This window comes from Aspergillus alliaceus, assembly GCF_009176365.1.
Source record: "Aspergillus alliaceus strain CBS 536.65 unplaced genomic scaffold BDW43scaffold_10, whole genome shotgun sequence".
Lineage (NCBI taxonomy): Eukaryota > Fungi > Ascomycota > Eurotiomycetes > Eurotiales > Aspergillaceae > Aspergillus > Aspergillus alliaceus.
Window position 1 is genome coordinate 508,681 of NW_022474693.1, and position 27,960 is coordinate 536,640.

The 27,960-nt window shown below is 48.4% G+C and overlaps 10 protein-coding genes across 10 annotated transcripts; 5 read left to right on the forward strand and 5 right to left on the reverse strand.

Moving 5' to 3' along the window:
• The first annotated feature begins 994 nt into the window (after positions 1-994).
• BDW43DRAFT_17380 (pheromone receptor) lies at positions 995-2,987 on the forward strand. Its single transcript, XM_032038773.1, has 3 exons — positions 995-1,885; positions 1,941-2,430; positions 2,484-2,987. Exons 1-3 carry the CDS (start codon positions 1,324-1,326, stop codon positions 2,824-2,826), a joined length of 1,395 nt encoding a protein of 464 aa, XP_031902845.1. The 5' UTR covers positions 995-1,323; the 3' UTR covers positions 2,827-2,987.
• Positions 2,988-3,229: 242 nt separating this feature from the next.
• BDW43DRAFT_268835 (single-stranded DNA-binding protein) lies at positions 3,230-4,292 on the reverse strand. The gene is made up of 3 exons (XM_032041168.1): positions 3,905-4,292; positions 3,684-3,772; positions 3,230-3,611 (listed from the first exon to the last, which is right to left on the reverse strand). Exons 1-3 carry the CDS (start codon positions 4,192-4,194, stop codon positions 3,556-3,558), a joined length of 435 nt encoding a protein of 144 aa, XP_031902846.1. The 5' UTR covers positions 4,195-4,292; the 3' UTR covers positions 3,230-3,555.
• A 2,372-nt stretch (positions 4,293-6,664) lies between these two features.
• BDW43DRAFT_268839 (uncharacterized protein) lies at positions 6,665-10,020 on the forward strand. Its single transcript, XM_032041169.1, has 4 exons — positions 6,665-6,781; positions 6,833-6,881; positions 6,939-7,326; positions 7,389-10,020. The coding sequence occupies exons 3-4, from the start codon at positions 6,957-6,959 to the stop codon at positions 9,842-9,844; spliced, it is 2,826 nt and encodes a 941-aa protein (XP_031902847.1). The 5' UTR covers positions 6,665-6,781; positions 6,833-6,881; positions 6,939-6,956; the 3' UTR covers positions 9,845-10,020.
• Positions 10,021-10,382: 362 nt separating this feature from the next.
• BDW43DRAFT_268840 (uncharacterized protein) lies at positions 10,383-10,623 on the forward strand. The gene has a single exon (XM_032041170.1). It carries the CDS (start codon positions 10,413-10,415, stop codon positions 10,608-10,610), a length of 198 nt encoding a protein of 65 aa, XP_031902848.1. The 5' UTR covers positions 10,383-10,412; the 3' UTR covers positions 10,611-10,623.
• Positions 10,624-10,671: 48 nt separating this feature from the next.
• On the reverse strand, positions 10,672-11,563 carry BDW43DRAFT_17412 (uncharacterized protein). The gene has a single exon (XM_032038777.1). It carries the CDS (start codon positions 11,261-11,263, stop codon positions 10,805-10,807), a length of 459 nt encoding a protein of 152 aa, XP_031902849.1. The 5' UTR covers positions 11,264-11,563; the 3' UTR covers positions 10,672-10,804.
• A 1,583-nt stretch (positions 11,564-13,146) lies between these two features.
• On the forward strand, positions 13,147-15,119 carry BDW43DRAFT_17416 (AP-2 complex subunit mu). The gene is made up of 3 exons (XM_032038778.1): positions 13,147-13,614; positions 13,779-14,757; positions 14,826-15,119. The coding sequence occupies exons 1-3, from the start codon at positions 13,278-13,280 to the stop codon at positions 14,830-14,832; spliced, it is 1,323 nt and encodes a 440-aa protein (XP_031902850.1). The 5' UTR covers positions 13,147-13,277; the 3' UTR covers positions 14,833-15,119.
• A 944-nt stretch (positions 15,120-16,063) lies between these two features.
• Positions 16,064-17,247, reverse strand: BDW43DRAFT_17419 (uncharacterized protein). Its single transcript, XM_032038779.1, has one exon. The coding sequence runs from the start codon at positions 17,015-17,017 to the stop codon at positions 16,211-16,213; it is 807 nt and encodes a 268-aa protein (XP_031902851.1). The 5' UTR covers positions 17,018-17,247; the 3' UTR covers positions 16,064-16,210.
• A 3,447-nt stretch (positions 17,248-20,694) lies between these two features.
• On the reverse strand, positions 20,695-22,260 carry BDW43DRAFT_308819 (kinase-like domain-containing protein; the record flags this gene model as incomplete). Its single annotated transcript, XM_032046575.1, has 5 exons — positions 20,695-21,403; positions 21,460-21,753; positions 21,800-21,846; positions 21,893-22,201; positions 22,255-22,260. The coding sequence occupies 5 exons, from the start codon at positions 22,258-22,260 to the stop codon at positions 20,695-20,697; spliced, it is 1,365 nt and encodes a 454-aa protein (XP_031902852.1).
• Positions 22,261-24,141: 1,881 nt separating this feature from the next.
• Positions 24,142-25,096, forward strand: BDW43DRAFT_308820 (uncharacterized protein; the record flags this gene model as incomplete). The annotated part of the gene is made up of 5 exons (XM_032046576.1): positions 24,142-24,389; positions 24,451-24,503; positions 24,670-24,747; positions 24,801-24,878; positions 24,942-25,096. 5 exons carry the CDS (start codon positions 24,142-24,144, stop codon positions 25,094-25,096), a joined length of 612 nt encoding a protein of 203 aa, XP_031902853.1.
• A 140-nt stretch (positions 25,097-25,236) lies between these two features.
• BDW43DRAFT_268857 (putative C2H2 finger and ankyrin domain protein) lies at positions 25,237-27,603 on the reverse strand. Its single transcript, XM_032041171.1, has 2 exons — positions 27,441-27,603; positions 25,237-27,357 (listed from the first exon to the last, which is right to left on the reverse strand). The coding sequence occupies exons 1-2, from the start codon at positions 27,490-27,492 to the stop codon at positions 25,487-25,489; spliced, it is 1,923 nt and encodes a 640-aa protein (XP_031902854.1). The 5' UTR covers positions 27,493-27,603; the 3' UTR covers positions 25,237-25,486.
• Between the last annotated feature and the right edge of the window lie 357 nt (positions 27,604-27,960).

A 27,960-nucleotide genomic window follows, 5' to 3' on the forward strand; every position in this document is an offset into this window, starting at 1 on the left:
TCATTCAATTCCGCTCATTTGCGGAGGGACATCTGCACATGACGCCATCAAAAGGGTGCCAAGAGGGACTCCTTGTGTTGAGCCTTATTGGACCAAATTCTTTATCGAACGGCAGTACTCTTCCAATGCTGACATGGCTGACTTATTTCTGTGTCTGTCCTACCCACTCACTAAAGGATGAATTCTCTCTACCCATCCTTTAGAAATTTTTGTTGAATTTGAAGTCCTATTGGATGAAGAACTGCTCAAATCATCATATCTCAGACGACTCTTTGGAAAGAATGTTGAAACTTCTGGATGAAAGAGGGAGAGAGATGGAGAGAAGGACAGAACTGTACATACCAAATGGTTCACACCAGTGCAGTGTGAAACACGAGTACTCACACTGAGGGTAATCATTCTCCCCTTCGACTCCAGGAATATCATTCTTAAAAGATGTTTGTAGGAACCTACAATGCCCCACGGTATTCCCTGCTGGTTGTGTCCGCGCAGTAGGATACTTGCAGGCCATGAGTCTTCAACAAGGCGGAGGGTCTCACCGTACCAACGAATCCGGGATTGAACGAGACGGTTTCTCAATCTCGGTATTTGTTCCATATATTTAGTAATAACCCGTTGTCTTAAATGTTCCGAATGAGAGGCCTATTGATGTCTATTGACAACCCTTCATTGATACCCCCAAAGGAGAATTGTGTGATGTCATTCAGTATGTACCTACTCCGGCCACTATGCCCTATCCCTAACCCTCCCTAATCAAACGCCAATCGCTTCAGATCTTAATTCACGGATTCGTTTTTAATCATTGACTTTGCTTATACCAATCTAATTTAATAGTTGTGTGACGGGCCGCTATTCCTAACTGCAGATCCGCTGAGCTAAGTCCATTCTGCAGGAACTATACCACTACAGAATGTGGCTGGACTGTTCTGCAGAAACCCGCTTGAACGGCCGCAAGGGTCTGGATTAGCTCTGAGAGTATTCAATTTCACATGTGCCCTGCTCTGTATATCAGAAAGCCTCGTGAGAGGTGGTGTTTCAACGATATCTGTGTGGAATGCCTTGTTCCAGCTCTCCTTTATCTCAATAAGACACCTGTCTCTGAAGGTCTTTGAATACTCGTGTTTCTCCTCCGATGTTTCTCGCTTCTCTAAATAGGGTGCTGATAGAACCTCTTTTCCTGTTTCGTATCTCATACATATCCTTTCCTTTTATTTGAGAACGAGTCCTAGAAGTCAAGTACAGAAGCAACCGCCGAAGGCGCCCATCACTTGATGTAATTTCTTTATTCTCTTCGAGCATCAGAGTTGTCTTTCTATCTACAATATGGCCGCTTCAACCACTCCTCCCTATGCCCAGGCAGTGATCATTCCATCACTGTCCATCCTCTCCATCCTACTTTCTATCCCTCCGATGATTCTGCATTCAAAGAACAGAAACCTCCCTGCTATCTCCCTCATATGCTGGTTCCTGTGTCTCAACTTGTTCAACATTATCAACGCTTTTATTTGGCCCAATGATAATATGGATAGCTGGTGGAGTGGCGTTGGTCTTTGTGACGTGGAAGTCAAGGTGATGATTGCCAGTTACGTTGCGGTACCTGGAAATTTGCTCTGCATCTTCCGTAGTCTAGCCATAGTGATGGATACTAGACGTGCAATGCTTGTCCCAAGTAAGCAACAGCGACGGTGGAATTTTGGCATGAATATATTATTTTGTGTGGTCGTGCCGGTTCTGGCAATGACTACCAATATAGTCTACCAGGCGAACCGGTACATTCTGGTCAGTATCTCGGGCTGCGTCAATAGCTTTGATGAAAGTTGGATGAGCCTCATGCTGGCATGGATCTGGCCTCTGGTCATCTGTCTCATAGCTGGCTATTATTGCAGTATGGTAACACTTATCTGCTTTTTCCCGGATTCAGACGACTAACAGCCCTCTAGGCCTCGTGCTCTACCGTCTTTATAGGTACCGAAACCAGTTCGGTGACATCCTGCAGTCGTCAAACAGCAACATGAACAAGTCTAGATTCATGCGGCTTTTCATCCTTTCCTTCATTATGCTCCTGGCAATTATACCGGTTCAGGGCTTCGTTGTCTACAAGAACATAAATCTTTCGCTGCCGTGGCATTCTTACTCCTGGAATATGGCTCACGGACCCTATTGGAACAATATCCTGAAAATGCCTTCTCGTGGTGAATCCTTTTACGATCGCTGGTTTCCAGTTGCTTCAGGCCCGTTATGTTTCATCTTCTTCGGGTGTGGTCGAGATGCTTTCAGGATATATCGATCTTTCCTCCGCTCTTTACGTCTGGATCATTGCTTTGCCAGCACACACGACTCCTCGTCCGATGCCTCCCATTCAACTACGCCAGGTCTTATGAGCAGCCGAGTCAGGCTACTATGTCATAAATCATGGAATTCTACGGTAGTGTGAGGATCCCTTGTACCCAGATCTAACGAGACCCTACTAATTGTGGCCTTAGAACCCATGTAGGGAACCCTGCCACTATGAGTGGTACCAATCGGAGCTCTGATGTGGAGAAGGGCGCCGTATCATCGCCAGAACCCCAACGTGAGCAAGATGGTTCGTGGCTCAAACATCCCTGGTCTCTTCTGAGTCGCTCGCATAACCGCTCGTCCACCTCTAGTCGCGAGAGAATTTTGCCCGTTCCAAATCTCTCTTCTCCGTCCAATACGGTTTCCACTAGTGCGTGGGCGGGCTCCAGCCAAAGTCGGGAAAGCAACGATTTTACTAATATCTCTGGAAGGGAGGATTTTATCCGAGTGAAACGGGACATCAGCCAGGAGAGCGAAACGCAAAGCTGAGGTTGTACAGTATGGTTGAGACAAGTCGTTTACCTAACCGGCCAATAAAAGCGAAGATCACCTGCACCTCAGGGATCTCAAGGCTTCTGTGGTCAGTTGCCTCATCAAGAATATCTCTCACATTTGTGTATCTATTCTGTCTTGGGCACTCGTTGTTTTTTGCCAACGCCCTTCAACTAAGTGACTTCTGTTGCATCAAATCATCGACACAGCGTCTCCAATGAGAAAGCACCTCGTCTAGATCTGCGAGTCTATCGCTTTAGTTCTCCAATAGTTTGGGTCTCTCAACATGCCAGATCTAATCGTCTTTATCGGGCACGACTATCTAAGATATACCTGGGTCACTTGACTAATTGATTGATTAATCGGGTATGTGATATAGTATAAGTAATAAATGGTATGGCCGGCCTGCAGACCATTACCAACAAGCACGTCGTGTCAATGCACCGGAGGAGTCAGATTCATTCTAAGGTTATCCCATTAGAGCCACGAAGCAGCATGCTAAAAGAGCGCTAGTATTCAAGGGTATACTTGTACAACTACTAATACAGAAGCCATATGATCCAAAAATATAATTAGAACACACAATGGCCAAGACGAGTCCTGCTTCACCGACAAACCTACAAGGGATTAAAGCAAGCCTCTAATCTCTGAGCATCAGCCCACAACTCCACCAAGTTTGTACGTAGTTCTCTCGGTGCAGGTTTATGTTCATTCGGTCAAGTGAGCTTAGGCAGACTCGTTTTCGTTGGAGTTTTGCGGACGCTTGAGGACCTCGAGGCTCCCTAAAAAGTAAAGAAAGACAAGAAAGTTAGCTTGTGCCGACGGATTGCACTAGACTCGGGTGGAATTTTTACGTTGAACAATGTTCAAAGCAGTCTGTTTCTTGCCCTCGGCGTCCTCCCACTCCCGTAGGCTGGCGCTTCCCTCAAGGAAAACAAGGGTTCTAGCGAGGAACAAAAAGTTAGCATCATACACTCAACACCTTTCTATGCATGCATTGTACACATGTATACAATACCACCTAGATATAAAGAGATATGCACGGCATGAAAGGAAAAAAAAAGTTGATATTTACCCCTTCTGCAGACCTAGTAGGAAATCACGCTGACCACCCTGATCGAAGCTTGCCACCTTGAACCAGCTTGTCTGTCGGTTGTCACGGGGACCGGTCGAGGTAGCGACCGTGTATCTGACAATATCCTGACCGGATGAGGTGGCCTGCAGCTCAGGAGCGGCCGCCAGACGACCGGTGATAATCATACGGGCTACTGAACGCGACGAGGAGGAGCTGAAGGAACGCGCGGAGAGAGCTCCGCTGGAGGCGGCGCGCATCAATGGGCGCAGAGAAGAGGTGAAGGCAGACATGGTATGGCTACTGTTCGGAATCTTCCTCTTTTGGGGTTTACTGGGGATGGTGGTCGGTGAGGATCAAGATTTAAAAGTTTGAAGTAAATGTCTCAGCTTTTTACCAGGAAGGTTGAACTGTCGTTACGTTACTTGTTCGCGCGGGTTGGAATGCTCGGGTGGGTCTCACGTGATGCGTATGATCATTGGACGGAGGTAGTAATCCTCTCTAGTGACTACTACTTAGTAGTACTTTATACATTCTACTCTCCTTCCCTCTTCATGGAATGTTATTACTCTCCATTGTCACCGACCAGCAAATTTGTCAGCTTACACTTGAGTGAGGAACTAGTCACAATGGGCACAATGAGACCCTGCCATACAGAGACTGGCAACCGAACAATAACACAGTTTTCCCTTTCATTCGCTTATGAGAAACCTTGGAATGAGCCGACAATTAACATATTTCGCCATGATTCTCCCGACATGCATGTATATATCAGCCATAATAAACTTTTGATTACAGAATTTTTTTCGCTACTGATCGTATCGCTAAACTGTGCGGTCAAGGATTCATTGGCCTTGATGCATTTATGACGTGTGAGATATCAATTTCAGCACTCAGTTTGTCCTATTAACTTGAAAACCTTGGGAGGAATACTCTCTAGGTCACTTTTTTTTTAAAAAAAAAAAGAAGCCCTTTCCATGATATGCTCACCGCATCTCGCCCGTGCATTCTATTATTGAAAAGATGCTTTGAGCATTGTGGCTAATTTCCGTCCTGCTGGATTAGTTGACAGGGAATCAATGCATGGAGACAGACATTCCGGGGAACCGATGTTCGACTCAATGCGACCGCATATCCTTGATCTTACTCCTGGCTAAATATGCACCCCCCTGGACTAATTTGTGTATCGCCAAATATCTGCTCCGAGGGAGAGGGGGGGGTTTGGTTCCTGGAAGAAGGATCCTACGCGAGAAGTTAGGGTGATTCCCTCATCCATTGAGCGTGCGGTGCCTTGTGATCAAGGCCATTGTGTGTTGATGATAGGCCCAAGAAACGTTCGCGGGAGAAATTAGACCTGTCGTCTCATGCAGCCAATCGCACACCCTAAACTACATCCAGCGCTCCTAGCGCCATCAGCGAATTGACGATCCGAAACTTGAAAGGTTCACAGCAACTTAGTCGACTCTTAAAGAACGAACTAGCAAGCATAGCTGAAGGTCATGGCTGGCGTGGCCTACGATGCTCTCTTACTCCATTTTATATCATTTCGCTGACTCATGCTCTTGCAACGGTGCCACGTCAGTACGCGTTTCCGTCTGGTTGCAAATTGGGTGATCCGCTGCGTCTGATTTTCATCGCACCCCGCGACAGCGGCCATGCGATTGCGAATCACCCCCAAAAATACGCTGGACAATATCCCGATTAACGTTCAGCCTATCTACGCGATAATTCTCCTTACAGACTGACTTCGATCTATCGGACGCCAGCGTGGATCTCCCTGAAGTATGTTTTATTGACTTCCTTGTATTGCTCACGGCCTATCGAGAAGCTTATCCCTATCTGATATGGCCGTTCAGCTGTCGTCAATATTATGAACTAAATTGCAGATCCCTGCCAGATTATTCAATTTCCCACGCATGTAACTGCCATCTTCTTGCATTTCTCGAGTGGATCGGCTTGCGCCGTTCATGCGCCTAGTCTATTTTGTGTTATGGCTTGCTTGGGCCTCTATCTGTATGCACTAACAATGCTTCCTACGGATTCCGGAGCTCCCAGGTTCCAGGTTTCAAAAGATGAGAGCTCCTTCAGCCTTCCATGCACCCCTACTACATACATACGATAGAATATACTTAGTGGAGACATAGCCACTAGGGCCCACAGCATTTTCCTGCTCGCCCACTTCCCATAGCACGTTTTTCTGTGCTCTCTTGCGTGTTTCCATTGTTGCTCAGTAGTTAAGTTCGCTTATTATACTTGGTCGTCCATGTACGTGGCGAAATCATGTGTGAGTAAAAATTGCGACGAAACCATTTGCAGAAGCTTGAGACCTGTTGTACTTGTCCCAAGTCCAGTCACTCTTGACTTTGTCAATGTTTCTCGGGGGTTATTGAACACGATCCCTATTCGAGATGCGGCTACTTCCTCTGCTTGCGCTTCTCACGTACCTTGTGCCGTGCCTGTTTGTGTTTGCGGCGCGAATACCTCACGCAGGTCGTTATCAGTACGGGGGCATCGCTATCGTAGAGGCTAGAGCAACAGATCAGGGCGCTACACCAATAGCAGATCCGGCTACTGTTACAACGGCGAGCGCAACAAGTCATGCAACAGTGACTGCTAATTCAACCACATCATCGAATACGACCACGCCAGATACGAAGACTATAGCAGCTCTCGCGACGTCAGCCCCAACTAGCAGTGAGTGCAAGAGCCCAATTATACCTATTTCATTTCTCAATGCTAAAGTGGTCCAGATGGAACGAATTCAACGGCACCTGGTGCTCTCCCATTGCAGCCCAAAATCACACCTGCTTTGGGCATTGGTGGGTTCCTCCTTATAGTCGCAGGTTCAATACTTGCGATAATAGGAATACGGAATCTATGGTAACTTTCTATTCTTCACAGTGAATGATATATAGTGCTTACTAGACATAGGATCCAAGTCTTCCTATCCGCCGGTTTCTTAGCTGGTATTGGAGTAACTGTTAGCATCTACCTGTCTCTCAACATGTATATCCACTAACGAAACTCGCTTGTCTAGGTTCTTATCGTCTACGTCATGAATCCCCCAGTGCGTGTCGCAGTCCAGGGCGCCTATCTCGTCGCCGTAGTATTCACAGGAGTGACTTTCGGAGCGCTGTCGCTTGTGTTCAAAGAATTAACAGAGGGGCTTGGTTGTCTTCTAGGCGGATTCTGCAGCAGCATGTGGCTTCTTTCCCTTAAGCCAGGCGGTCTTCTCACAGAGACGGACGCTAAAAGTGGGTTCATTGGTGCGATCTCAATCGCGTTCTATGCCCTATCGTTTAGTCACTACACTCGACCATATGGGCTAATGGCATCGACCGGCATATCTGGAGGTACTGCTGTAGCATTGGGGATTGACTGTTTCAGTCGCGCCGGTTGGAAGGAGTTTTGGCTTTACATCTGGGGTAGGCATTGCTCTATATGCTTTCTACTAGTCCAAGGAAATTAGCCACTGACCTAGACTTAGCTCTCAACGATGACATCTTCCCCCTGGGCACAAGTACCTACCCGGTGACTCGTAACATTCGCGTTGAGCTTGCGGTCACAGTCATCATTGCCATCTTGGGCGTGATCTCACAACTCAGGCTATGGAAGGTAATCAGACAAAGAAGACAGAAAGAAAACGAGGTTCATGAGAAGGAGCAGAAGGAAAAGGAAGTAGCTGAGATCGAGATCGGGCGGAGGTTCGAAGAAAAGAACATGGAAGAGCGGTTAGAATGGGAGGCTAGATATTGCATTGCCGAGACTGGCATGCCAGAGCTTGCGGATAATTCGAAAACCAGGTGTCCCACAGATGAGACGGTCGATATGGAGAAAGGCGGTGTGACTGACATGAAAAGCATCGCAAGCTCTTCGCAAGAGACCTATCGTTGTTCGGATTGCCTAGAGAGGCGGGCGAATGGTGAATCTGCTTACGCTGCTTCGGACACAAGTGGGGACACAAACGACTCTCAGACCCGACAACAGGAAGATAATACTATGGGCGTCGAGAAAGAAGGCCTAGATCAATGCTCTCCTGACAACGAAACGGGCCCATACAAAGTGTTCGACGGCGCGGCTGCAGCTCAGATAAAAGACGACAATAGTTCTGATATGACAGCTATCGTTGGGTCCGAAGCTGGGACAACACGATCGAAGCGGCTCTCCGGCAGAGAGCTCCTGGATAGGGTATCTGCAAGAAATAGCGCAAGGCTTATATCTCAATCACAAGAAGCGCTCGTCTCTTGCGATGGCTCATCTGTGCAAGACACCGTAGACGGAGGCTCAGATTCCGCCTTTGATGGTCACAGCATTACGGCGCAAAGCTACGTGGAAGATGCAGATAACCCTACAGCTAACCCGGAAGAATCCCCTATCGCCCATGGTATGAAGGATGCTAATAATGCAAAAGCTCCTGGGCTTGAGAAAGACTTGGAGAAAAGCGTCGGCGAGCCCAGTATTTATTCACGAGACGTGGACGAGCAAAAGTTCTGCACGGCGGGACAGGAGCGAGACAAACAGAAGAATGAGGTTACTGTAAAAGAAGAAAACACTAGTGAGCACCACCTGTCATTGTCGTCAAGCCAGGATAAGGATATACCTGAGCCAAAACTTGAAGAGCATCGTACAGAAAAGTCTCAAAGAAGTGAAATAGCAGTCGAAACAACAGAGCCAGCAGACCAAATGGTCGACAAGACACAGACCATTGAAACCAACGATATTGGCCCGGCCACGGAAGGGCAAGATGAGAAGCCAGTCGAAGTCATCCAATGCAAGGAGTCTTCGCAAAGAGGAAATCTTCCAAAGGCTAAAGAAACCACCGTTGTCAAGCAGAGATCTTCGATGTCAGAATCTGAACCCAAGAACAAGCCCAAAAAAGAAGTGCCACCTCAATTGAATACAGAAACCGTGAATCGTATCCCAGAACGAACATCGAGGGTAGTACAATCCTATCGTACGAACGAATGGGCGAAGCACTTGGATGATGCGGAAATCCCCGAACCTGAACCCATCAAGCCTGTCAGAGAGGATGAACTACAACTTCCTGATGAAGCTAAAGAGATTGTTGCACCTGTTAAAGTCGAAGAACTACTGCAAACGCCCTTGAATGCGCAGCCGCCTCCTGCTACCGAGAGGCGCGTCTCTCTCAGGAAAGAGCCGTCGGGTACGAACGAAAACCGCCAGATGGTCAATGACTCCCAGTTACAAATTAGCTCTCGAACGAAGAAGAGAGCATCCTCCGGGCCAGCCATCCTCCAGGCAGTTAATATTGCTCATTCTGCGCCTTCAGGAGTCCAGGGACAGCCAGTTCAAGGCGCACCTCATCCCGACAATACCAAACACCCGCTATCTCCTGTAGTCGACCCCGTGGAACAGCCGCAGGAAGAGTCCGAAGTTGCAAAACCTCAGTGGAAAGGGCCACCCCCTCTCATTGCAGTGCGCGAGGGTTTGATGCAAAATAGGCTATCGTCTTTCTCACTCAGTGCTGATCCATGGCCCTCGAGATTCGCCCCGGTAGCCGAAATTTCGTCCCGACAGTCAACTTTCTCTATCCCCGAAGAAGCGGATGACATACCGCTGTCCCGACGTCGGACAATGCTACATCGGCAGACAACCATAAAAACCAATGTATCCCAAGCATCGGCGAGGAGGAGTGTACCGAGCCCACTAAACACTCCGGCTTCATTGGCTGCATGGCGGGAATCCGTACGAGAAAACGTAAACGACAAGTGGAACCCGGCTGCCGTGACTCCCCCAATGACCAGGCCAGGGACCCGTGAGCGGAAACCAACTTCTTCCAGGAGACTTTGGGGAAGGGCTTCGTCAGCCAAGATCGAAACCGCAATCACGGAAGGGATGCAGCGAGGGGATATGAGTGACTTGCATCGGGAAGCCATGCGACGGATGCAAGCTATGGCCAATCGAAGTGTGAATGGCAAGTGACTAGTCTGCGCTTCGCTTGGTCTTGTAGCAGTAAGAGTTTCACGTCGTCTGTGAAGGACATATTTGTTTCATTTGATCATGCCTGTACGCGTTCGGAGTTCCGCGGGATCTCTAGAGTCGCTGATGTGCAAAAACGAATCTTAATGAGTGTGATATAGATGGATCCAATGTACTTAAAATGGGAGTTATGGTTTTAGTAATGTCAAGAAATAGATTGTTACCTACATTTAGAGATAGTACTAGTCTACCGGTTGGATCTAATCGACTTCAGGAGAAAGGAAGGGTCTCTCGCTCACTAAGAAAGGTACTATTGGAAGTTGGCGCCTTAACTTGCCGACTAGTCTTCCTACTATAACTACGGATTAACCGGCAACTAATGAAGGAGAAGCCAAGGAGACGGTCCAAGTTCCACCACCCTTATAATTAGCAGTAAACAACGCCAGGGGTTCTAAGTCTCAGGCGAGTCCGAGCTTCTCAGCTAGACAAAGAGAGCCTCGACGTAATTGCTTCAGGTTGATTAATGGCCAAAGTATATACCGGAGAAGAGGGAACGGAGTACAGAGCAGTCATGTTGCCCTACGGGAGCTTTTTCAGACGTATCGAATATCATCCTGGAAATGACTGCATAAGAGGGATCTTAATCATGTTACACATTACTGTCATTCATTTATGTTATATGACGCAGCTTTTCTTAAATGTTCTTTCGTTTGTATCGTGTTGCGTTTGCTTTTTAATTATATTTTTTTTCCCTTGCGGTCATCTTTAATTATCACTGTTATTATTACGCCATATTATTTATTATTATAATTATTATTACAATACAATCATCTGTTTCCCCTGCTATCCCTCTCTTCCCGTGATATTCATGCCCTAAGAGAGAGCAGGAGGAAAAAAGATTTGTTTTTCCTATGGAGGCTTAGATTTGAGAGCCTTACTTTTCCCGTTGGGCTATTGATCTATTTATTGTTTCGTCAGGGGTGGATTTGAGCTGCTAGGATTTTGTGGAGGATGCCTATTTAATAAAGATTTTAAGAGATTGAGATCCGGTCTCATATCTGTCGCCCGATTGACTTCTCGTCTATGTGAAAAAAATTTCTTTTCTTTTCTTTTCTTTTTCCTGTTCAGGTTGTTCTCTTTTTTGGGGGAAATGGGCTCATACTGAAAGGTACAGAGAGAGTCGACCCATACACCACTTACTCCATATAGATTGGCCCCAAGAGAAGAAACGATTGAAAAAAGTTGAATCCACGTCAACACACTTCTTTTCTCACTATTTTCTTCAAGGACCACAACAAACAAGTACATACTTAACGTTGCATACAAGCGACTAATGTCGCGCATTGACCGATTCGTGACCCTTGCCTTGGAGCCCCTTTCTGTCTTCCACCCACCAATCAGCGTCCCGAAACTTTCGCTCATCGATTCATTGTTACTTTTCTTCGCTGAGCAACCTTCGCCACGACGGCCCTTCCTGTCACCGTGTCTCCTCCTCCTTCTCGTCTCTCATATCTTCTTAACTCGTCGACCGTGTCGGAAACGGCGTCATTCGCGGCTCGGGATCCTCCTCTTATATCCCCGCCCGAGGCCGAAGAATCTTCCTTACCCCCGCGTGGTTCGTTGGAGTCCCACCAGCCTGCAGCGTCATCGGCCTATCATCCCAAGCCAACGAGCTCCTCCCGATCCATACCGCGACAAACGAGTTTCTGGACTCCCTCCTCCGTCTTACGACCGCCCGCGGTTCGACTCGCAAACCCTGTCAACTACGTCCCGCGAATCACGCCCGTAACGCTCCCCCGGCCCTTCCAGGACTCCGACGAGAATCTTCCCCTTGAGGCGCACCGAGACGCATACCCTCTATTATCGATCCCCGAGCGGCGTCGCAGCCGACTAACCCCCTCCCCGAATAGTCTGGTGGTTGAGCGCAGCCAGGGGGAGACTGAGAGTGGGCGCTCCAGCATCGCAGTGCCTCGAGCGCAGAGGCGCAGTGGCACCTTCAACGAACATTGGCTGGTACAAGAAATGCCAGAATCGGCGGGAAATCATGGGAGCTCGGAGGCAAACAGCATTCGCCCGCCCGACCGGGCACACCTTACCGTAGATCCCATGGTTGACCGATCAAATCCCCTCGACGACCGCCCCCGACACGTACAATCACAGTCTTCTCTACGGTCGCAAGCACAGATCGCCTCGATCCCGTCAAATACAGCTCACCATCCTAGCGGAGATAACGACGTAGCAGAAGAGTTAGCCTGGGGACCAGCTCATCCGTGTTACCCTCACATCAACCCGCATGTATCTGTACGGTCTCAAGAGTACCATAACACACGTATCATTCGCATTCGTCGAGATTGGATGGTCAAGGGAGATCTGGCCCCGACGTTCTCCAACCTGTATCCGGAGATCCTCGATCCGCTGCTGCCCGAGCAGGAATTCCGCAGGATTATCGCCACAGTCAACGACAAGCTTGTCAAAGCTTTCGATCCGTTCAGCTTTCGGAGCTGGGTAGATGGTGCACTGGCATTGTTGACCGGCTGGCTCTGGGAGGATATAGGCGCGACGGGAGTCAAGAGTCAGCTCAAGCAAGTGGAAAACTGGCTGGAGGCGTGGAACCGGGAGGTCGGCGCAAAAGATGGGGTATACATATGGAGTCTTCGGCGGACGGCTTACATGTCGTTGGATATACAAATTCCCGACCCCAAGGTTGGCATTATCCCCAGTGAGGGTGGACCGTCCCTGCCTGGGACCAGACCGAGCAGTGGTATAGTCTAAGGGCCGAAAACGGTGGGATCATTTACGTTCCTTTTCATTTTTCTCTTCTTTGTTGTATTATTTGATTTCTAGCCCCCTTTTTAATTTTTCTTTCTCTACTGCCGTTTGGCAGCTGCACGGTTCTAGCGATTTGGGAAGCTTTTTCTTCTTTTCTTCTTTTTTTAATCCCCCTTACTTCTTCTCGATTTGACGATATCCACGTCCTTGATTTCAGATCATTGATACCATGTCTGTGAAATTGGCCCAAATGTCTCTGGCCTTTCGCCCACCGTTGTGGTGGGAATTCCTGTTTATATTTGTATACCGTCCCGTGTCTATAGTTCGGTCTGTTCGGTGTCCACCGATTGTGCATAAGGGGTTCTGAAGGCTAGACGCAGGTCAAAAATTAGCAATAGTGAGTATGAAGAAATAAATATAATTATTATTATAGAGCGAATGCATGGGATACGTAAGAAGTTGGTCGGCATCTCTATAAATGGAGTGGATGTACAACAGGGACTAGATGAAATTCCCCACGTCTCGCGAGTCCAGAAGCTTAGTTTAACTCGACGCCGATCTCCAAGCCCAACTCTTCACCCCCCCAAACTTTTCGTGACCTTCCAACTTCCCTCTCCTCTCCCCTTACTTTCCCCCCTCCCTTTTCCCCTCTCACTCCCACCTAACAATGCTCTCCGGTATCCTAGTTTTCAACCAAAAAGGCGAGAACCTCATCTTCCGCGCCTTCCGCAATGATTGCCGCCCCCGGTTGGCCGACATCTTCCGCATCCAGGTCATCTCCAACCCGCAAGTACGCTCGCCCATTCTGACACTGGGATCTACGACGTTCAGCCATGTGAAACACGAGAATATCTACCTGGTAGCGGTGACTAAGAGCAACGCCAATGCGGCGCTGGTGTTTGAGTTTTTGTATCGGTTTATAATGCTGGGGAAAAGCTATTTTGGGAAGTTCGATGAGGAGGCAGTCAAGAATAATTTCGTTTTAGTCTATGAACTGTTGGATGGTGAGTTCTGTTTACCTGGGGTTTCTTGTGCCATGGTATCACCGGGGATATGGGCGGGTGCCGGTTGAAAGTGGCATGGTGGAAGCAGGGACTAGAAGAAAGGGGGAACATACAGACACAACGATGAAAGGAGAGACACCTAGAGCTAACGGGCGACAATCCAGAGATTCTCGATTTCGGCTATCCTCAAAACACGGAAACAGACACCCTAAAGATGTACATCACGACGGAGGGAGTCAAATCCGCCATCACCAATAACCCCACGGACTCCAGCCGCATAACCATGCAAGCCACCGGCGCGCTCTCCTGGCGCCGCTCTGATATCAAATATCGCAAGAATGAGGCCTTCGTGGACGTGATCGAGGACGTCAACCTTCTGATGTCCGCAACCGGCACCGTGCTCCGCGCCGACGTCAACGGCCAGATCGTCATGCGCGCCTACCTCACCGGCACTCCGGAGTGCAAGTTCGGCCTTAACGACCGCTTACTGCTTGACACCGATGCGGCCGGTAGCTCGCAAGGCGGCAACCGGGACGGGACGATAAAGGGAACTCGCGCAGCGGCGGGCTCCGTCACGCTGGAGGACTGCCAGTTCCACCAATGCGTGAAACTGGGCCGTTTCGACGCAGACCGTATCATCTCGTTTGTTCCGCCAGACGGCGAGTTCGAACTCATGCGGTACCGTGCGACAGAGAACGTCAACCTCCCGTTCAAGGTACACCCGATCGTGAGGGAAGTGGGTACGACAAAGGTTGAATACAGCGTCGCCATCAAAGCGAACTATAGCTCGAAACTTTTCGCGACGAACGTCGTCATCCGCATCCCTACCCCGCTCAACACAGCCAAAACCACCGAGCGCACCAGCCAAGGTCGTGCTAAATACGAACCCGAGCACAACAACATCGTCTGGAAGATCGCCCGTTTCTCCGGTGGAAGCGAGTACGTGCTCACAGCCGAGGCTACGCTCACCAGCATGACACATCAGAAGGCTTGGAGCCGGCCGCCGCTCAGTCTCTCGTTCAGTCTTCTCATGTTCACGAGTAGCGGACTGTTAGTCCGGTATCTTAAAGTTTTCGAGAAGAGCAATTATAGCAGTGTGAAATGGGTGCGGTATATGACACGAGCGGGAAGTTATGAAATTCGGTATGTCATCCTATCCTTCTCTCGCCAATATTACTTATCGCAAGGGCCCATTCTAACTAAAACAACAGATTCTAGCTTGTCACTGCAGGTCAGGCGGCCAGATTCACCATTATCAAGGCATTACCAATATCATCATCACTATCAATATCAACATCTACTAACCATGAGCTGGGTGTATGGCGTTGTGGTCCTTATTTATTTACTGGATATGTACTATACGAGCGAGACTACTAATTGTATAGCTTTTCCGCGGATCCTCTTTTATAATCAAGTTTCAGTCCATCTTTAGCGTTGCCTTTTTGCTCACTCCAAGCCAAGGGCCGAAAATAAATGGTAAGCACCGGGTATATGTACAAACCAAAGACATCGTAGGCCAGAAAGCAGCCTCCTTATTTACATTACTACTCGAAACTGCCTCGACCCCTTCTACATATATACACCAAGCCCAATCTCTCTAGAGTCAATTCCAGCAAGAACAAACATTCCCTTCATTCTATAATACCGCAATTCTTCCATCCACAAGCAATATCTAAGTTATCACAGCACAACAATCTCCAAAGCACCGACCAGCGTCGGGAACTCAGTATACATATTCCCCTCAATTGTAGACCTAATACAGCCTATGGACCCGTTGTACAGGGACCCCATATCATACATACACACACACACACACACTCTCTCTCTCTCTCTCTCTCTCTCTCTCTCTCTCTCTCTCTCTCACGAGTCGAGCAAGTACATAGAAATGGAAATATAGGCTTCGCTTCTGGACTGTATTGGGCTGCCTATAAGGCCACCTACAGTTAGTACTATAATGCATGGTATTTACGCTATGTATGTATAGTACAGCTACAGCCACTAGGGATATTATAAGAGTAATTGATACATGTAAAGAGATGTTTGGTTGACACTTCAGCTCGTTTATTTCCAGATAGAACCCATTATCCTATCTTGGATATGGAGAAAGTAAAAGGTTAATAATTCACATATTGGTACTGAAGAAGAGATGAATCGTATATATGAGGACGAATTCAGAATGGGAAGGTGAGAATGTAAGAATGGAGAAAAAAAGAAAAGAAAAGAAGAGGTGAAATACATCCTGGTGTACAATAATATAATAAGGTCCAAAGTCACTAGCACGTAGATAATACATCGAGATCATTAGGTTAGGTTAGGTAGAAACAGGGTTAAAAGGAAAAAGGGATGCCCAGGAAAGGGAGATAAGTAATGTTTCCATCTGGAAAGAGATGAGCGTAAAGGCTGAAGAAGAGATGGGATAGGAATAGTAATACAACAAATGTGGAGTTGAAAGAAAGGCGAACCGTGAGCCCGTAGAATACATGTCCGTCAATAGTGTTCATAGAAGTGTGAAAGGTGCGGAGGGGAGGATAGAGAGGAGGGAGAGCGAGAGCGAGTAGGAGAAGGAGAGGGAGAACAGATGAGTGGAGAGCGGCATCTACAGCCAGCTCTCCATTATGCGGGGACGAACTACTCGTCGACCGCGTCGCAGTCCGACATTGCCCTCTCCAATGAGGGCCTGCCATCTACGCCCGACGCTGACATCATCCTTGCCCATGCGTCGCGCGCAGTCTTCCCAGTCGCGCTTGGAAAGCTGGAACTTCTCGAGAACTAGCTCGACAAGTCGCTGGTCGTCGTCTGCGTTCCAAGGGTCGTCGGACGGAGTTTCTTCCGTCTCTTCTATGGATGGTAGGGGTGCATCGGGGTCAAGCGACTGCGCGCTCTTCTCATGGGTCAGGTCCATTTGACGATGATGCGCAGGTGATAGAGGCGATTGTGAGACTGGTGGAGAGTGCAGGGAGTAAAAGTCCGATTGCGAAAGACCTATAGGAAGGTCATATGGGACATGGCGAGCGCGCTTCGGGGTTGAAAATCGCATGCCACGAGTAGTGATTTCTGTGTCGCTGGTGTCGCCGATCTCTTCGTCGCGATCGCGCTTGCGTCTGTTGGCACTCCGCGAAGGCTTGGGTGATGGCTTAGGGGCCTTTGGCTTCCGCGACCGGGTGGAAGGCGTGGATCTGATGTGAAGGGGACTTTGAAGGCGCTCTGGCTTTGCGCAGCGTGGTGACGGGGCGGGTGAACCGCTTAGAAGTGATTGGAGGGCGCGACAGGTGCCTAGGAGGCCGTTGCCGGATGGAAAGTCATCGTCGGACGGTGGGGGTGTTGTGAACTGGCGACTGGGAGTTGGGCGCGACCGAGTCGCAGACCGGCGCATGTCGCAGGGTAAAGCAGATGGGAGCAACATGGGTGCGCAGAGCAGTTTGACAATCCGCGCGGCGTATAATAATAGGAGGAGAGTTGAGATGAACCAGTGTACGACGGTGGGAGTGGTGATGTTTGATCACGATTGCTGACTGTTGTGTGCGCCGGTTTGCGCGGGGGGGCTGGGTTTGCGCCGGAAGAGGTCACGACAAGAAGAGCGAGAGACTGGACGTCGAAAATTAAGTCGACAGTAGATTCGATGATAGCGCTTCAAGATTGACTATTTCCGAATGATGCGACGGGGTGAAAGAGTGGGTTGGTAGATGGCTGACGAGTGGTGAGGATGGATGTTGAGGGGGGGGAAATTGAAATGAGTGAGAGTAGCGCAAGTTTAGAAACGGGGAAAAGGAGAGGAATGTTCCGCAAACGACAAAGTCCTCTGTCGACTTTCCCAAAAATGTCGAAAGAATGACGAAAATACTTTTGCTCGATTGATTTGATTTTACAATGAAATGAATGAGCGTATGAAGAATGTCTTAACAAAGAATGACTGCTGAATCTCCTGAATCTCTCCTCCTCTGGATCGCTTCCTACCTCTCTCTCCCTGTTCCAGGGCAATGGCTCTATTATGAAGGTCTACAAAGCCTCCAAGGTTCTCCCTCTTGTTGGCTGTAGTGAGACAAGGACAAAAGGGCGTCTTGAAAGAGGGATGCACGAAGCAAGGCATTATCAGCGAGAGCAGAAAACCGCCGAACGGCCACTTCACGAGGGACTCCCTTCCCTTGCTTACCATCGCATCATCCCACTTTTCCCGTCTGTTGTCAGCAATAGGCGACGACATGGTCTTCCATGGCCCGTTCCGTAGTGGAACGAAACAATTTCCGTTGCATTGCATTTACTGCATTGCATTTGCTGCAATGCATGCAATGATCACCTGCAGATACGTAGTGGTTGATGTCGATGTGGATGGTTCAATTGCCCGTCCTACTCATTTGAAGACTAGTAGTCTATCTTCTATTCACCCTACAACTAGTAAGTAGTACATACAATTGCTCCTCGATATACCCTAGTTCGAGGATTAGGGAGTAAACCTGGATTCCTACCATCCTTCTCCCTCCAGGAGCCTCAATCAATGATTCATCCCGCTTCACCAGCCCTCCCATGATATTATTATTAAAGAGCACCGTCATCCCAAATGGTGACTCAACCGTCAGCCGATTTTTCCGACCCCAATTGACTCAAACGACTCATCTCGACATTCCCAATCCGGTCATATTGCCTCCCACGCGAACGCGTCGCGTGGGAGTCGCGTCCCGATCGACTGCGCGTCGACCAATCACAGCCAGCACCGATAATTACACGCCTCCAGGTGACAACGTCACGTTACAGGCATCAACCCACATCCTCTGCATGAGCTATAATATCATCCTCGGACTAAAGATAAGGGACCAAGAACGAGGAGATAACCCCCCCTGCCCAAGGCACTGTCGATCGGGAAAATCGGCCGAGAAAGTGAAGTGGCTAGATGAATTTCCTCCTATCGTGCGCGATCTTATCGATGTGGACCACCTCCTTGCTTCTCCAGACGTTTCTCCCACATTCCTGCTCAAGGTGAGATGAAACTCAACCGAATCAACTGATGATGCGATTGGTAGGAGCTGGGGTTTTGTCTAAAGGTCCCCTTTCAACTTGTGTCTTGAGAGCATCTACGGTGGTTTTAGTTGGGACTGATTCAGATCTATTGATGTCTTTGTCTCCTTTTGAGGGACACCCCGTCACGTCACGGACGCGCATTCGGGTAATTGCGGTTCCTTGCGTTTGCAATCAGGCGGACTGGATCCTTGATCTCGGGGATTTGATCGGAGGAATCCACACATCTACATCGCAGGGCTGCGTTATCTCGCAGACTTTGCTGCAACTAATTCTACGAGTATATGCCAGGGTATCGGAAGGCAGGCATCAGTGGAGATGACATCCACGGGGGCATGCTCATTAGTTAGAACTGGGAATACAATCCATCTTTTCGGAACGTTGCATCGTGGATGACCCAAGGAAAAATAAACTGTGGTCCAAGCCCTCTCCCAATTGGTACACTATGGGAGTACACTGTACAGAGAAAAAAGGCAACCCAGGAGGTTGGGAAGGGTTACTCACCCTACGAGCTATCAACTAACAACCACCATTTACTATTCGCCCTTATCACAGGGCAAACCTAACAACATAGACCCTGAAGGCCGAAAAAGAAAGAGCTTGGCGCTACTTAGCCAAAGGCAAAGGCACCCGACCCGCGCTCTTCAGCTGTACCCCAGCCTCCAGGTGGAATCCAAGACCCATGCAAGGGGTGTCAGGAACAGGTGCAACCAGACGCGAGAAAATCGCCGCAGCGTAGAGACCACACTCACAGGGTACTAGTCTGCAGAACATTCAAGTCGCAGCTGCATTGCCATTGAACAGATGCAAGTCCTTGTATAACCGGTTGTGGTAAGGTCTGATCCCTTTCCACCTATGACGCAATATGTAGATCCTTTGTGTATACCTACATGATAATGATAACTCTTCTCCGGGGTGGCTGGTGGATGTACATTTCCTTCAATGACGCGTTTATTTTTTACTTCTTTTTGTCCTTACCTGCAGTGCTAGAGCTCAAAAGCTCCCTATCGATCTCTACTGTCCTCTTCCGCTGATGTCACAAGCCTATCCCAGGTTTATTCTCCTGTGCCCCCTTCAGGACCAACTAATGTTACTCAACATAGTAACACATCCCTCAAATCCCCAATCCCTGATTCAAGCGCACCCTCCATTACCTCAGATCTAGCCAATGGGCATTATGACACCTTGCATGATTCTAAGCCTGACAAGTTACAGCACCATGCCTTTTTAATAGATTGAGCCCCTCAGCACTAAAGCAATGGGCAGCCACCTAGACCCACCAAGACAAGGACACAAGCCACAAGACACCACCCTTCAAGAAGGTGGATGCAAAGATATCTAGGGTGCACACCTCTCCTCTTCTGCTTCTTCTTCTTCTTCATAAGGTCAAATGACTATCCCAGTTCAGTGGCGTGTCTCAGCCCTTCTGTGGTACCTCGTCGAAAAGCACCACGCTTTGCTCTTCTCTACACTGTCGTGCTTCCCCCCTTTCTGGTTTTTTCGTGTCCTTGTGATCATTTCCTTCATTCGAGGCTTTCCTCCCTATCCCATGGTCTATTTATATCTCCTGTATTTCCATCATAGTCAGCTTACCGAAGGGAGGTGTGTGTGGCAAATCAAAGGGGTGAAGTGCCTGTCTTGATTAGAATTGAATCTTGTTCTGGTCTAGCTCCCCCAAGAATAGTTCAATCTTTTCTCTTTCCCTTTTCTGATAAACTTCCAACCAATGCCTGCATGCGTCCGGGCTTTAGCCATGCATTACATCTGCATCGACGGCATGAAGAGCTCTAGACAATGTTTTCAATTTTGAGGTTTTACAAACACCATGTCTACCTATCAGAATCATATCCACGTGAATGTTTCATGTCGCTAGACCCAGTGTTACTGTCGACTTGCTGGTGGACCTAGTTTCCATGCCTACCTCTAGCAGCTGCTTCCTCCTTGATGCATCATCCGCCAGAGGTTGGAGACCCACTCCTCCACCCCGAGTTGCTGTAGAAGGTGGTTCTTTGTCTCTCATGACTTGCAGATAGGTGTATCTACGTTCTGTTATTTGCCAGTCGACTCCGTTCATGGCATGTTTTGAATTGGAGAATTGCGTATAAAGCCTTGCTCATGCTGCACAGAGTCGGGTGTATCCATGAGTGAACAAGCTGACTCTATGCTTCCTATCCAGCGGTGCGGCGGGAGCTCAGGGTCCGAAAGAGTCGTAGACAGGGACGCCGAATGTTCACGACGTAAATCATAGTCTACTGATGCCGGTGATATTGACGAAGTTCCTTCCTGAGACATCAGCTGCTGCTCATTATACGACTGATCAGAGTCAGCCCTTGAACATCCATCGGAGCGTGGAGTCTGCCTAAATTCGCTGCTATGCTTTGGGGATTTTGATAAAGTGCACAAATTAGCTATCAAGGGGCCCTCATGTGTACGAGGCCGCCAGTGTCTGATCGCTCGTTGGTATAGTGCTTCGAACTCCCCTCGGTGCGCTGGATTGGTGAACCAGCTATGATTCAACGATTGGCTCACATCCATGCGCTTCGCTTCGTCGAACACGAGAAGTTTGTGAACGAAGTCCCTTGCGCGTTGTCCGGTTTTATTCCAATCTAGATCTGCTTCGAGCTTTTCGAGATCGTTCCTTCGAGCAAGTCCGGTGGGATCCGCTGTCAACGAGTTTTTGAACGGGATATCACCAGTCAGGAGCACTGCCGTTACACAGCCCAATGACCATAGATCCACGGCTTTCGTGTAGCCTTGTGTGCTGTACTTGAATATCTCGCTATGTGCAGATGTTAGATTATTGTAAAGCCGATGGAACGTTTACACAACACTAACGGGGCATTGTAGTCGAATGTACCAGTGATTGTAAACATTCGTTCAGCAGTTGGCTGTAGCAGTCTGGCGCATCCGAAATCAGTGAGTACAACTCTGCACCCATCCGCTAGGGATGTCATGAGGATATTGTCTGGTTTCAGATCACGATGGACAATTTCCCGCTGATGCAAATAGTCCAATGCCATCAAAACTTGTCGCACTACAACTGCGGCTTCGATATCATCCAACCTTCCACCTTTATACTGTATGTAGGAGAATAAATCACCGGCAGTCACGAGTTCCTGGAAGAGGTAACTGTCCCGGTTAAGTCAACTCTGAGGGGAAGAACATCGGGACCTACATTGTATTGCTCGAGTGGATGACTTTCTCAATACTAATGATATTTGGCTGACCATGTGTCAGTAACAGCAATAGTATTGGGCATGAAACTTACATGGCAAAGGCTCTCGAGTATTCTAGCCTCACGGTTGTATACTTCAAGCTTCTCCTGGATCTTCTTTTGGAGGGAATCATAGAAACGCGCGACGAGCACTCTGTTTCCGCTGATGGAAACCCCGTTTTCGGTGAAGTACCTAGACCGCTCGTCTTCTGCTTCTCGAACGATCCTGTTTCTCAGATCTCGTAGGTCGACAATCTTACAGGCTAGCTGCTGGCCGGTGTCCTTCCTAAACGCCATATGCACCTGTCCGAATCCACCAGATCCCAACTTTTGCGATGTAACCTTGTACTGGTCTTCGAACACCTGACTTGCTGATCAGCAAATACAACACAGTCCGCGGAACTCAGGAGGACCACCCTCATTTCTAACAACTTCACTATGTTAAAGCAGTCTTCCTTGCCCTGAATTTCGTAATGAAACCTTAGAGAGACAGTCGGGGACAATTTCAGCACATCGCCATGACCAAGAAGAAAACTCCCACTTCCCTTTCCCATGGGGTACCCGTTCCAGGATGTACCATTCATTGACAAGTCCTGAGCATATACTAAAGGCGCGACTTCATCGTTTTCTCGGTCGAATATTATAGTGTAGATCCGCAGGTGTCTGTTAGAGATGACGGGGTCGTCGACGACGTGGTTGCTTAGGCTCAGTCAGTGTCGGCAAGACTCGCCAAGGGAAAGCAAAGGTACCATCTTCTTGAATCTCTGCCCACGTATATTTCTGCATTAGAGTAGACGGGGAAGAAATTAGTAGTCCTTTCGAGTTTTGCATCCCACACTGATAAAGTGCCGACGAGATAACTAGGAGTTGAAAAAAAAGAGTGCTGACGACAAGACATTGCACGACTTTGGGAGAGCTGATTTAGTGCTAACCATAACTTGATATTGGTGTAGTATATAAGGGGTTTAAAAAGTTGTCAGGGAGGCGTGTGAGGGTCGTAGGAATGCAAGTATGTTGGGAGATATCAGATCTCGTGGAGGTCACCTGCCGTGGTATCAAACGAGACGCCACACTCCATTTTGAACTCTGACATGTTTATCCTGGCATACAGAGAAGTGCATCACAAAAAACAATGCTCTGAACGAATACTGAAGATTTTCTTATTACACACATGGGCCTGACATAGTAGTATCCGGTTGAAAAGGTCCTCCAAAGACACCTCGTCGAAATCTCTCGAGCCAGCAGGGCCATTATATTCCTATCAGTCTAACAACCACGCCCGTGGCACATTTTTCACCATCTCGAAATTCACATAAAACTGCATCTACTCTAACGCCTTACTCTCCTTGAATATTTTATTCTAAACCCTCGTAACAGACACGTATTCTTCCTCGACCGGTGTCTGTTCCATCTCCTTGAACACCAGCTCCGTTTCCGCATCTCTCCCCCCGTTACTAACCTCTGTCAGGAGGTTTACTTCCCTTAGAAACGCACCTCCCATTCACAGGGCCAGCTCCTCCAGCTATTCCCGCGGGCTCGGAGGCGAAACTAAGGTATGGTGCACCACGACTAGCCCTGTTGTGCCCATAGTATATACTGTACTCTACCTAGACAGTTTAGGTCGATATGGTGCTTCGGGATCTGAGGCGCTAGTCTAAGGACAGACTGCAGCTGCAGAGAACGAAGTAGTGAAACTAGACACCTCGACCGTCTCTTCGTGCTTAGAAATTTCAAGGGCAATGAAAGGAATGAAAATATTCCATAGGCGGAAGAAAGGCTACAGATTATGTCTAAGAATTATATTAATAACGACCTGGTCTGAAGGAGAAGATGTGCGTTGGGACCCCTACCCAACTCTAGTCTCTTCACGGCAATAACCCTACATTAACAACCCACTAACCAACGTTCTAGGTAATTCTTCCACTTATCAGGGTTATATTCAAACCACTGGGGACCAGTGGATTTATCATACAACGTAGTATTAAGACAAGGCATGAATAACCGCATCACAACATCTGCCAAAGTGAAACTAGTGTGCCCCTGACCGGTGCTTAGCTGCACCACGGCCCGGGGATTACTGATCCACCATGGGTTTCATAATATTAAAGAATGAAACCACCGACTCACATTGACGGACCAAACGGAGAAATTACGTAGATCCAAACCCTTCTACGGGCTTTCTTCGGATTATGCCATCCGCCATTTAAGGAAGACAGGTCCAAGGGCTCAATGACAGCTTTCTCCGACCATTCTCTCTCCCCGACCTCAAGCTAAACCTTTCTACAGCAGATACGAAATTAAGAATGCGCGGTCTCAGAAGCCTTGCCTCCCTCGCCCTTGTCAGCTTGGTTACTGCCCAAGATAAAATCACTTTCGGTCCTGCGTTCTCCCTCGGTCCTACCAAGTCATGGATTCGTGAAGCGACTACCACCCTTGTGCTGCCCGAGGCACCAAGCCCACAGGAGGACCGTCTCGCACTTTGGCCGGGGATGGGTACCAGCGGTGGAGATCTGATCCAGGCTCTTGCTGTGTCTTTCTCAGATCCCGCGGCGTGAGTGCATAGATGGTCTACTACAGAGTAGAACCTAGAATGCTAATCAACTTTCTTACAGGAACTGCGGTGCCAGGTCCGGTCAATGGTGCGCATGGGCAAGCACTCTTCAAGGTAAAGAATCCAAGTAAACAACCCTAGAAGTGCGCGATATTGACCGAAACAGGAACCCAGTTGGGTGGCAAGCAAGTGCCCGCCTCTGCCAGCGACAAACTTGTCATGCACTGCACGTTATCCACCGCTATTCGCTCATAACTTCGAAGCTAACCCAGCCATATAGACAAGTACAACGACAGCACCGGCAAGTACGACCAGACTGTAGCCATCAACGGCAAAGTCGTCTCCAGCCTTTCAACCAGTAGGTCCCGGATTTGCTACTCTTTTGTTTCCCTCTCAACTAACACTGTGAAGGCTCCGGCCAGGCCCAGGGCTGGGGCACAGCCGTTGAGGCCCAGGACAATGCCTCCAAGAGCACTGTTGCTGCGCACCGTAAGTACTTCCTTACCTTATCTACGTGACGTTTTGAGCACGGATAACTAAACAGCCATGCAGAGTATCTGGACACTACCATTATCTTAGATTCCGCAGACCTTACTTTCCGTGATACCCTCGGCCTCACCGATGCTGACTCGTCTGGCTTGACAACCTCCGACAACGGCAAGACCTGGAAGGTGGCCACCATCAACATCCATGAGCACTCTTTCTAGGCCTCGGGAGGGCGCTGTATATACTGTAGTAAAGGGGTTTAGTCTGGATTCCTTCGTATACTCCTGCCGTCTATCTTCTCTCAATATAATGTACATACATTGGTGGGTGCTGTGGCTTTCATTAGATGGGGCTATGGCTATTTATTCATGCAATAATTTACCTTAGTACTCATATTGTCCACATAATCGCTCAGCGAAAATAGAACAGTAAGAGCGGTGTTTCACATAGAATTTCAGTATATACATTTGATTATGGCTATTTTCTTTCATTCATCTCTATCATTCATAAGACATCGGTATACAAGTCATCTTGCATGAGGCAATATATCATGATCGAAGGAGTAAAGTCTCACTTAGCCTGTCCAAAAATTGGAGCCAGTAAGCGTTCAATTATTTCCCTTGCATCCGCCTAAAACGTTCTTCAGCTGCCCGAGCGCGACGTTCTCTTTCCAATCGCATTCTCATCTCCGGTGTCATTCCACGCATTTCTTCCTCCCGTTTCTCAGAAGCAGTCTTCTCCACGGACCCCAGGGCTCTACCACCCGCTCTCTTTGCTTGTAGAGCTTCTTTGGCGGCGTCCTCCTTCTTCAGGCGATCCAATTCGGCTTTACGTCGATTTGTCTCTGCTTCTGCTGCAGCTTTCCTTTCCCTTTCCGCTCTTCCATCAACTTCGGTCTTGGAGATTGCCGATGATACCTTAGCTGCATCCCAGTCCCATTTTGACTCGCCCAGTTCGTGACGGGCAACGCGGAAGGCATCACGGGTAGCCCGATCACCTGCAAGCTCAAAAGGCGTTTTTCCTTCGCCATTCATGGCCGTCGGGTCTGCCTCCATTTTGGTGAGAAGAGCTGAAACCATCGCCGGCGAATTGAGGTTTGAAGCGAGATGAAGAGCAGTGGGGCAGCGGAAGTTCTGTTGAGAATCAGAGGGCCGGAATGTAAAGGAGGCGGGGATCGAGTTCTTAGAGAGGTAGGACGTTAGGGCTGGGATTTTTGAGCGACGGATGAGGGCCTGTATTTGGGTTGTGTGAAGCATGGCTTCTTCCTCTTCCTTAGATACTTTTGGCCTCTGCTGTTGAGGCCGTGGAGTAGATGGCTTTGTTGCTTCTTCTCGTTGTTTGGCCTCAGCTGCTGCAAGAGCAGCTTCATCTATCTGACTCACTTTTACGCGAGTAAGTTCTTTGAAGCACCTCATAAGCTCTCCTTGAGTAGCCCGGCGCGTGCTGAAGGGAAAACCTCGCAGCCTGGGGTCGTTCTGTTTTAGAACCTGGCCATCGTACTGGCCGAACAGAATCCGCCGGTTTGTACTTCCTGTAGCCCTAACGAATAGTAACTGAGCATCGTCAATCAATTTCTTCCAGTCTGATAACAGCTCTCGGATCTCCTTTTCCAAGGCAGCCTCGTTGTATCGTCTTAGACTAGAACCAGCTGAATGCGCGGCTCCCCTAGCAGCGTCGCTAGCAGATTGGGATCCACCCTGTTTTCGTCTAGTAGTATAACGATGAAAGGATTTATGCGCAATCACTCGGGCCTGCCTTTCTTCGACGCCTCCTTGTTTTCGGTGAATTTCAGGTGCGAGCGAAACGAGCATTGCCGCAAAGTGTCCACCACCGATCATACACATAAACACGTGTGGGCTTGGTGATGTGGAAGCACCTTGGGCCTGTCCATTATTTTGCTGGGCGATAACCGGGGGTAGTTGCTTCTTCCGTAGAGAATCAACCAGGTATCTAGGTTCTTCCTGTTCGGCATCTGAAAATATAGCCCTATAGACACCTAACGATGTGTTGGAAGGGAGGAGGGAGCTCGAGAACCAGAATAAAGGATGCTTTCCGGTGCTTTTCTTTGGCGGCCCATCTTCCCCTTCGGCTGGTTGCGATATCTTCGCTTGCCTTTTCAACAAAGCCGTGAGCTGCCCTGCATTGTCTTCGTCCTCCTCCGATGATGACTCGGATCCAGAAATCGATTCATCCATTTCACCAACTGCGTTGTTGAATTGAACCTCGCTCAGAGTGGCATTTCCTCGAAGCTGGGCCTTAAGATTGTACCGATGGTGATCCGACCGGACATGATCCCGCTGTCCTTGGACATTTAAGAAAGACACGTTGCAGAGAGCGCAAGATGTAGAAGTTGCGATCGCATATCCTTGCGTGATCTCTTCGGACCTTTCAGGAGTAATCACTTCGTTATCTGGGGTGGTTATAGTGTGATCCTCGCTTTTAGTGCTTAGCGTTACGAGTAATTCCTGTGGAAGATCGTACACTATATTGAGGGTCAGTGACGGAGATTGGATGCAAATAGAAACGAAATCAGCTGCATAAAGCAAGACTGGAAGAGGCACTAACCATATAAGGACCTCTTTAGGAGCTCCTCCGCAATGTGAGATTCCGTGACCATCTTGACGCTCGTCACAGGCGATGGAATGGCAAAGAGTGCAATGCGATGGCAGAATCAATGCCCCTCTTGTTCTAGCACTTTACCGCCTTTTAAGGCACGCGCGGAGTGCAGAATGTTTAAATACTAAATAAATGTACTCCTCCGTCTATTCTGTTAAAATTGTTTTAGTTGACTCTGCAGCCATTTGGATGACGTAACTTTTCGCTCCGCAAGTCTCTTTTTGACTCAAACTGAATCACTGTGACTCAATTCGAGTACTACTAAATGTTATTTACTTGATCGCTTCGGCTATTAGCTACATTTTATCGATTATATAGCCACGCCTAGATGGGTCCATGATTGAATAGCTGACTTCATAGAATTCTGATTTACTTACAAATCACTTATAAACATGTTGGTTTTAAAATTGTTCCACTTTTTCATCTTAATGTGGCCAGGATGACCTGTTCTATATTGACATGGATTTAA